The sequence below is a fragment of the Bombina bombina genome, chromosome 3, assembly GCF_027579735.1.
Source record: "Bombina bombina isolate aBomBom1 chromosome 3, aBomBom1.pri, whole genome shotgun sequence".
NCBI classification, from domain to species: domain Eukaryota; kingdom Metazoa; phylum Chordata; class Amphibia; order Anura; family Bombinatoridae; genus Bombina; species Bombina bombina.
Genome location: NC_069501.1, coordinates 222,692,034 through 222,702,239, shown reverse-complemented (window position 1 = coordinate 222,702,239; position 10,206 = coordinate 222,692,034). Strand labels below are relative to the sequence as shown.

The following is a 10,206-nucleotide window of genomic DNA, read 5'->3' as shown; positions in this document are numbered from 1 at the left end:
AGTGAAAACTGCTCGTTATCACCGCACAGCCTCTAACACAAAACTCGTAATCTAGGCCATAGGTAGGTTTATAGGACCTCAGAAGTGGGCACATATCTTTAGCACTCTATGGCAGCAGTATTTCCAACAAACCTTTTAGCAACATTATAATAAAGTAGCAAACATTGCAGCTATAGAGGGCTAAAGACACTCCTGGGGTCCTATGAGCATTTTGCATAGCAAAAGTAAATAGTAAAGATGTTTAAATAGAATGCTGTACCAGTTATAGAATCATTTAAGTTATTCTAATTGTGAAATAAGACATTTTGTTTTATTAGCATCTATGAACACTATGTACCCAAATGGTCTGGGGCAGGGAAGTGAAGTCATGCTCAGCAGCAGGGTCATTCATGCAGACAGCAATGCAAATTGTGCTGGACAGAGACTCAGACAAGAGGCCTAGGATCAATAGTAGACAAAAGCACAGACAGCATTGTGCTGACACAGGGTGAATATCCAGCATTAAGAACTGTTCTGATGCTCCCTATATAAACCCTGTGACTAGGGAGCTGAAATAGGCAAGTGCCAGATGGATTTCCCTGCAGTTCAGAGTGAGCGTGGTGAGTGAACATCTCATACAGGAAATCTATCGGAAAACTTTTTTGAGCATGTTTTAAATTAGATATTTAGAGAACTAACGGGTTATCCAAAAACAAAACAAACCTATGTCCTGTTGTTAATATTACTACATGGCATTAACTACAAAAACCTTAATTAATATATATGTAGGTATTTGCTGTACTACTAATATCAACTAGTAGCATTAAGAACAACAACAGCATATATGCCATGGTTTGAAAATGAAATAAGGATAAAGTAACCTACTACGGTGTGTGTGTATATATATATATATATATATATATATATATATATATATATATATATATATATATATATATATATATATATATAGTGAGAACAGTTAGTTATTGCTTATATATATATTTATGGCGGGGCTGCATGATGTACAACAAGAAACATCCTTCTCTACAAGTGAAGGGAAAAAAAAGGAAGAATTGAGTAAATAGTTTCAGAAAAAAAACTATAAATTTAGGATTAGGTAAGGAATGATTTTTATTTATAAATTATATAAATGTGCATTCAACTTAAAAAAAAAATATGATGTATATGAACAAGTACCTGTTAGACATCTTAAATTATTTATTTGCATTAAAAAAAAATAATAAGTTAAATCTGTTTACATTTTGAAACTAAGAAATGTATTTTTCTGCAAAATTCATCCCTAGGGACAGATTTATCACTTAGGCCTAGTTTCCATTGAGGTGGTAATGTTTGGAAACTGGTGGTAGAATCATTTATCTCCATTAAATCATTTTTTTATGTTGCAATCAGTTTCCAAACTTTACCCCCTCAATGGAAGCTAGGCTTATATTGGTAGACATGAACACACCTCTACCGAAACAAAAATTGTTTTATTCTGGAACATTCATATTTCAAAAAAAACAAAACTATATGCTGTAAATACATTTTTGAAATACCATCTTGTATGTGCAACTAAGGAAAAAAAATGTCTTTAAACAACCTTTATAACCAAATTAGATTTCTAAATTTACTTTATTTACAAAATTACTAGAAACAAACACTATATTAAATGCTGCTACCTATCCCTAGCAGATCATTATTGATGCACGATTGATCAAAATATAGTGCTTACTTCAAAAATGAATATTTTTTTACATATATGATGGGAGAAAGTTGTTGTGATATAACTGGGGCACATAGTACCATTTCATAAAGCCTACTTTCCAAGAGTTATCCTATTTTGTATACGCTTAACGATACAATAAAGGTTTATTTCTCTAATACTAAAAAATGTTTTATTCAAATTTAGTTGATAGGAAGATATATTACCACTGTAAAGTGTGTGTGTGTGGGGATATTTACTGTACTATCTAGGCAGCTAGAAAAAGTATGTCTTCTTTAGAACTACTTAATATAGTGCCACAAAGAATTCTGGGTAGTACATTGCATTGCAACACCTATGCGCCTGGTAACAACGCTACTGTATCATAAAGTGAAAAATGCTTTAATCAGAGAATGAAAACATTGTCACAAACAGATCAATAACATAGCAAGTAGTCATAATCTCAAGCTGGCAGTAATACTCAGGACTAATCTGTGGGTAGAACTTCTTCACAAAAAGGTTTGGAATAGACTTCCAATAGATAAAGTAAGGACAAACACTGTAAGGCAATTCAAGAATGAATGGGATATTCATGAAACTATCTTTAGAACAAATTAAAGTGACATGGTACATTTTGAGACACTCCCTTACTCAGATTGCACAAATAGTTTATTTGAGTATCCTGTCCCTTTAAAGGGATTTGAAACAAAAAAAATATTTTTTGATTCAGACGGAGCATACAATTTAAAAAAGTTTCCATTTGACTTCTGTTATCAAGTTTGCTTCATTCCCATAGTATTCTTTGTTGAAGAGATACCTAGGTAGGTGTCTGGAGCACTAGATGGCAGAAAATAGTGCTGTCATCTAGGGCTCTTGCAAATGGATAACATTCTTGCAGAACTGCTGCCACATAGTGCTCCAGACATGTGCACGCTCCTGAGCTTATGCCCCTGCTTTTCAACAAAAGATACCATGAGAATAAAAACAATTTGATCACAGAAGTTCATTAGAAAGTTGCATGTTCTGTTTGAATCATGAAAGAAAAATGTTGGGTTTGCCCCTTTAGCTTTCATTTCAGAGGAAGTCTGGACAATCTTGATTGCTCATTTGGTTCTTGCTCCTAAATGTACATATCACTGTTATTTTGCATATGTATTGTGTGTTCCATGTCCAACCAAAACCCTTTTTGTTTGTTTTGCAAATAGTGAAGCTTGATGCATGTTTATCTTTATTGTAGAAGACATCATCTCTGAGAAAATGGCCCAGACCAACCCCCTTACTGTTCCCCTGGGACCCTGGAAGGTATGGACATATGACAAAAATCATGCGTATGTGAAGTTAGTGTTAGACACAAATTTTTCACTAATTAAGAAAAATTATACTTTCTTTCCCCCATGAAATCTAATTGGAGAGATTTATATAGTATAATAAAAAGCTTTATTTTCTTTTTACCTCTCTGATAAAATAAATTACACAGCAGTACAAATCCATGGAATTAGCCAAACAAACGTACTGATACATATTTTAATATGTGTAGAATAAAGTGACAAAGGAACCGCATAATTCACCACTACACCCAGCAATGTGCAGGTGTGGTTCAACTTCAGACACTGAATGTAAGAATTTATTATGGCAGCCTTTGTGCTAAGACGGAAAAACAGAATACACAGCAAATTGCACAATATTGATGCAAATTACTGATACACATTTTGACATTTGGAATCCTCGGATTACTACTAAACCTCCATAGAATATTTCCTTAGGTTTAACCAATTCTCATTCTTTCAGCTCACAGTTTATGACCAAGAGAACTTTCAAGGCAAAAGGATGGAATTTACTTCTTCATGTGCAAATATTATGGATTGTGGTTATGACAACATAAGGTCTATAAAGGTGGAATGTGGATCGTAAGTATAATCCATAATGTAAGGGTACTTATAGCTGATGTTTCCTAATTATTAAACACATTTACTTTGCCAGCAGTAATACGTCAGTTTATAAACAATGCCTCTTCTCTCTGCATGAGATGATCCCTGGACAATATTTTAGAGTTTTTGTTTTAAAAAAATACTGTTAATAATTAATAATATTATATTGACTTCCTATGAGTTGTCATAAAAGGACAAAACAGTTAAAATACCACCACCCGTTTCCCCACCCAGCTTGGTAATATTTCTGAAGTCTCAGCAAATAGATAATTTATAAAAACCTCACTTAAAACTTTTTCTCTGGCTGATATAAAATTGACCAATTCTAACCCATTATACATCAATTACAATCAAATGGGGTCATGTGATCTATGTAAAAAGGCCACTATGCACTTCACTCTAGCTTTATAATAGTAACATAGGGTGCGGATATAAACTGTGTCTCTCCCTCTGTGACACCCATATACAAGACCCCTCATTTTATATGGAGAGTCTGATATATTTAAAATACTGCATGTGATAACACTATAGCAAATGCAATCTTATAATCAACTAAATATCAACTTTAAATAGAGAAGAATGACACATACCATTTTATTCTGCATATTATCCTATTTAAAATGTAAACTTAACTTTGTTGAATACAATATTGAGTCATAAGAGGGACAGTAAATTGAGAATTAAACTTTCCTAATTTAAATAGAGCATGCAATTTTAAACAGCTTTCTAATTTACATCTATTATCAAATCTAATTGAAAAATAGGCTTAGGAGCACCAATGTACTACTAGAAGCTAGCTGAACTTATCTGGTAAAGCAATGGCACGAGGCATATATGTGCAGGCATCAATCAGCAGCTACCTATGTATGCTCTTTAGCAAAGGACACCAAGAGAACACAACATTTTCCCAAATTGGAAAGTTGTTTAAAATTGTGTGTTCTATCTGAATCATAAAAGTTTAATTCTGACCTTACTGTCCCTTTAAATACACATTATTAAGATTTGAACTGGCCAAGATATTTTATTCCCCCCCCCCAGCAAATGTCTTATATAAGACATTGAATGAGGACTTCACAATTCAGTTAATATAATTATATATCATTTATAATTTCTATATTACCATTACATAAATAATTTGTTCAAGTTGAAAAATCTTTATATTTTGAATGTTATGGTCCTTATGCACATAAATTTGACACCAGCTAGTTTACATTTGAATTATTAGCATAAAACATCAGATATAAACTCACACATTTCTTTGTGCCACAAAAATATATGTTGTTCATCGTAATTGTTACGCTAGCAGGAACTTTAGCCACATTGTATGAGTGCAATTGACTAAATGTATTGTGGAATTAAAACATTTGTAAGAAAAGTGTAATAGCAGAGAATATAGTGCACATTGGTATGTTTGACATCCTCAATACTGATGTTCATACAGATGGATAGGATATGAGCATACAAGCTTCTGTGGCCAGCAGTTTGTTCTGGAGAGAGGAGAGTACCCTAGATGGGATGCCTGGAGTGGAAGCAATGCCTATCACATTGAGCGCCTGATGTCTTTCCGCCCAATCTGTTCTGCTGTAAGTGTGGTAAAGATGGTATATATAATCCAAATCTGAAACACATAATTATATAAGGCATATAATAATTTAACCCTTTGAGTGCTAAGCACTTTCCCACCTGGGTGCTAAGATTTTTTTCAGTTTTTATTATTTTTTAAAAAATGTTTTAAACCAATACTTACACAGTTGGAAAGGTTAGGCGATTATCTTTCCAATGGTGGGTCTTGGGGGTCTGTAGCTGCTTAGATGCCTGAGATACAAACTTCTAAGCAGCATGCCTCCTGCTCCTATACTTAACATTTTAAGCATAAATAAAGTTGCGCGTTGACGTCATCACGTTATTGCTCGTGACGTCTCCATGCAAAACAGGAAGCCTCGGCGATGCTTGTCACTCTACAGGCACGATCACCGGGGTAGGAGTGGGTGGGAGCCCCCAGATCTCCCTCAAAATGGGAGAGTGCTAGTGACGTCTCTGAGCCATCATTAGCACCAGAGTGGGAAACTCTGTGATGGCTCAGAGCCGTTATTAGCACTCAAAGGGTTAAGGGTTAATTATTAATGTATCTTTTTTGGAAGATGACACCGTTTTTTTAATGTAATGAGATTTTTAGTTAAAATCCTTCAATACTTCTCATTCTCTACTTGTAGAACCATAAGGAATCCAAGCTAGTTATTTTTGAGAAAGAGAATTTCATTGGACGCCAGTGGGAGCTGTGTGATGACTACCCATCTCTGCAAGCCATGGGCTGGAGCAACAATGAAGTTGGGTCCATGAAAGTACAATGTGGAGCGTAAGTGCCATTTAAGTGGTTTAATTGAATATAGGTAAATTATGAAAACATGCTGATGTAAAAAAGCTAATATTTTATTATCTGCTAGAAACTCAAGAAATAATTCTGTCCTTATGAAGCTAAATATTTAATCACCCTTGATCTTATGAAAGTTACTATTTTTATACCTTTTGGGTATAAACAATACAGTAAATAAGAGTTTGGGTTTCCTTAGGATTACACCAAATCTTTAGTCTATGAATTTAATTTGTTCTGCAAAGTTCATGTTATTACAGTGTTTGTATAAAATAGAATAAACAGATGAGTGTGGTTTATTCTTTACAAGAGATTTAACATAGTCTCTTTCCTACAGATGGGTTTGCTACCAGTATCCTGGTTACCGTGGTTATCAGTATATCTTGGAATGTGACCATCATGGAGGCGAGTACAAGCATTGGAGGGAGTGGGGCTCCCATGCCCAGACCTCCCAGATCCAGTCTATCCGACGCATCCAGCAGTAAAGACCCCAGAGGCTCCTGCCATCTACAAGCCGTGCTAGCGAGAATTCACCACTCACAAGCTCACTATGGTGCTACCAATCTCTTTTAGTGGAAGCAGAATCCTTTCTTGTACTGTGAATGCATGTTGGGAAAATTACTTCTTAATGGTAACAGCAGCTAAAATAAGAAATAAATGTCATAAAGTATAAAAAAAACTGTACATGTCTTTTTTTCTTGTTTGATACAGGAGAATGTAAAATGAATATGGAAAAATAATTATTTATGTAAAAAATAATTATTACCATATTTACACATAAAATATTGTTTACAAAATATAGAATAGATGACATACACACCTGATGTTTTGGCACTTACTCAAAACAAAAAAATATTGATTCTGGTGTCAACATAAATAGACTTGTTATGTCATTTGTTGCCGCAGATTTGCTTTTGTACATGTGATCCCCTGTATCTTTAACTAAAGGCACAAAACAAAGCCCTATATATAACTTAATCACATACAACATAATTTTAATTTCCAATATTCCAAACACCATCCTATAATGATACAATTCAACTCTAACACTAGAAGATCAAATTGATCTTGAAAATATAGCATTTTAAATAAAAAAAACCAGACTGACTATTCCTATATTTAATTGACAAGTGATTCCATTATTATGGTCAGACTGGCTTATATCTAAATAGTACCATGTGTGCCCCAAAACTGTACAGTCCCAATCACAGACTTTCTTTTTAACACCCCAGGTTCCAATTCCTACTGGTAAAAAAAACTCTTCCCACAGTACATATAGCTGATAAAAAAAACTCTTCCCACAGTACATATAGCTGATAAAAAAAAAAACTCTTCCCACAGTACATATAGCTGATAAAAAAAACTCTTCCCACAGTACATATAGCTGATAAAAAAAAACTACTTCCCACAGTACATATAGCTGATAAAAAAAAACTCTTCCCACAGTACATATAGCTGATAAAAAAAAACTCTTCCCACAGTACATATAGCTGATAAAAAAAAACTACTTCCCACAGTACATATAGCTGATAAAAAAAACTCTTCCCACAGTACATATAGCTGATAAAAAAAACTCTTCCCACAGTACATATAGCTGATAAAAAAAACTCTTCCCACAGTACATATAGCTGATAAAAAAACTCTTCCCACAGTACATATAGCTGATAAAAAAAACTCTTCCCACAGTACATATAGCTGATAAAAAAACCCTCTTCCCACAGTACATATAGCTGACAAAAAAAAACTACTTCCCACAGTACATATAGCTGATAAAAAAAACTACTTCCCACAGTACATATAGCTGATAAAAAAAACTACTTCCCACAGTACATATAGCTGATAAAAAAACCTCTTCCCACAGTACATATAGCTGATAAAAAAAACCTCTTCCCACAGTACATATAGCTGATAAAAAAACCTCTTCCCACAGTACATATAGCTGATAAAAAAACCTCTTCCCACAGTACATATAGCTGATAAAAAAAACCTCTTCCCACAGTACATATAGCTGATAAAAAAAACCTCTTCCCACAGTACATATAGCTGATAAAAAAAACTACTTCCCACAGTACATATAGCTGATAAAAAAAACCTCTTCCCACAGTACATATAGCTGATAAAAAAAACTACTTCCCACAGTACATATAGCTGATAAAAAAAACCTCTTCCCACAGTACATATAGCTGATAAAAAAAACTCTTCCCACAGTACATATAGCTGATAAAAAAAACTCTTCCCACAGTACATATAGCTGATAAAAAAAACCTCTTCCCACAGTACATATAGCTGATAAAAAAAACCTGAATCTTCTAAATGGTTAAGAGACTCATAAAGGAGGATTTAATTCTTTTACTGAACTTCATTTTAGGAAGATTCTGACACACATCTCCTGTTGCTGCTAAAAGTCTCAACAGATTTTAGATCAGGCTAATTTCCCTTTAAACTGTTTAGTGCTGTAAATGCCAGTTTTAAAACAAACTAAACCCCATACCAAACTCATCTGTTTCGTAGCCTCTTTAATACTGATTATGAACCAAATTGTACTTCAGGTCAACCTCATACCCATTTGCAATCCATTTTGTGACAGCTATAAGCCACAAAACACAGAAAGCGAGACTCGTATTCCTTACAATCCTTAGATCAGATTACCGGCCTAGTAGCCACAAACTCACATCAATATTCCTCCAAGGTACAATATGCTCTTGACTGGATGCTCCAATAATTAAATCTTATGTGGAACTACAATTTCTCTAAATTACAATAAAGTATATAGTCAAACCAACTGCATCTCCAAATCCATTAAGTGGGAGTATGCCCAGGTTTCTGTGTTCAGTAAACAGTCCAGCAAATGGTCAGGCTACAACCTCTTCCAAACAATCACTTTGTGAAGAGCGTCATCAGTAGTCTATGAAACAGAAATAGAAAAGAGAGCACCCCAATAGTGCATTATCTCCTATATAATTAACACCACACAATCACCTAGATTACGAGTTTTGCGCTAAACAGGGTGCAAAACTAATACCAAAAAAGTTGCGTTATTTCACTCTCCATATCGCTGCCATTACGAGTTACTGAAAAGCCTCCTTGTGCATGTGATATGGTGTCGTTAAGCTCCATACCACACAAAACCCAAGGGCTGCTTAGACATGCTCGTGCACGTTTTCCCCCATGGACATCAATGATCAATCTCCATAATGCAACCCCATTGATGTCTATGGGGGAAAAAAGTTACGTTTAAACCTAACACCCTAACATAAACCCCAAGTCTAAACACCCCTAATCCGTACCTCCCCAACCTCGCCGACACCTAAATAAAGTTATTAACCCCCAATCTGCTGCTCCCGAAATCGCTGCCACTATCATAAAGCTATTAACCCCTTATCCGCCACTCCCTGATATGACGGCCACTAAATAAACCTAATAACCCCTAAACCTTCGCCTACCACACCACCACCACTAAATAAACCTATTAACCCCTAAACCTCTGGCCTCTGACATCTCCACAACTAAATAATCCTATTAACCCCTAAACCTCTGGCCTTCCACATCTCCGCAACTAAATAAACCTATTAACCCCTAAACCACCGGCCCCCACATCGCAAAACACTAAATTAAGCTATTGACATACCTTGCATTCCTATTGGATGATTTAATTCTTCAAAATCAAATCAGCCAATAGGATGAGAGCTTCTGAAATCCTATTGGCTGTTTAAAACAGCCAAATGGATGAGAGCTACTGAAGTTCTATTGGCTGGATGTCTATGCCACTCCACGCTGCCGGGATGAAGATGTCGCCGCCTGGATGAAGACTTCTCGCCACCTGGATGGAGATGGATGTCCGGACTTCAGGAACCATGAGTAGATATTCTGGGGTTAGTGTTAGGTATTTTTTTATTTTATTTTTTTGGGTGTTTTTTTCAGATTATGGTTGGAGGGATTAGAAAAAAGAGCTAAATGCCCTTTTAAGGGCAATGCCCATACAAATGCTCCTTTAGGGGCAATGGGTAGATTAGTTTTTTTTAAAGTTAGGTTTTTTTATTTTGGGGGGTTGGTTGGGTTGTGGGTTTTACTGTTGGGGGTACTTAGTATTTTTTTACAGGTAAAAGAGCTCTTTAACTTAGGGCAAAGCCCTACAAAAGGACCTTTTAAGGGCTATTGGTAGTTTATTGTAGGCTAGGGGGTGTTTTCATTTTGGGGAGTTTTTTTATTTTTATAGAGCTATT

General features: G+C 35.1%; 1 protein-coding gene across 1 annotated transcript; it reads left to right on the top strand.

Annotated features, from left to right (window-relative positions):
- The first annotated feature begins 568 nt into the window (after window positions 1-568).
- LOC128653083 (beta-crystallin A1-like) lies at window positions 569-6,468 on the top strand. Its single transcript, XM_053706165.1, has 6 exons — window positions 569-599; window positions 2,922-2,986; window positions 3,473-3,591; window positions 5,054-5,195; window positions 5,826-5,968; window positions 6,321-6,468. The coding sequence occupies exons 1-6, from the start codon at window positions 569-571 to the stop codon at window positions 6,466-6,468; spliced, it is 648 nt and encodes a 215-aa protein (XP_053562140.1).
- The last annotated feature ends 3,738 nt before the right edge of the window (window positions 6,469-10,206 follow it).

Coding starts and splice junctions, on each gene's coding strand:
- LOC128653083 (XM_053706165.1), top strand. CDS start 569: ATGGATTTCCCTGCAGTTCAGAGTGAGCGTG. Junction 600..2,921: donor TGCAGTTCAGAGTGAGCGTG/GTGAGTGAACAT, acceptor TCTTTATTGTAG/AAGACATCATCTCTGAGAAA. Junction 2,987..3,472: donor TTCCCCTGGGACCCTGGAAG/GTATGGACATAT, acceptor TCATTCTTTCAG/CTCACAGTTTATGACCAAGA.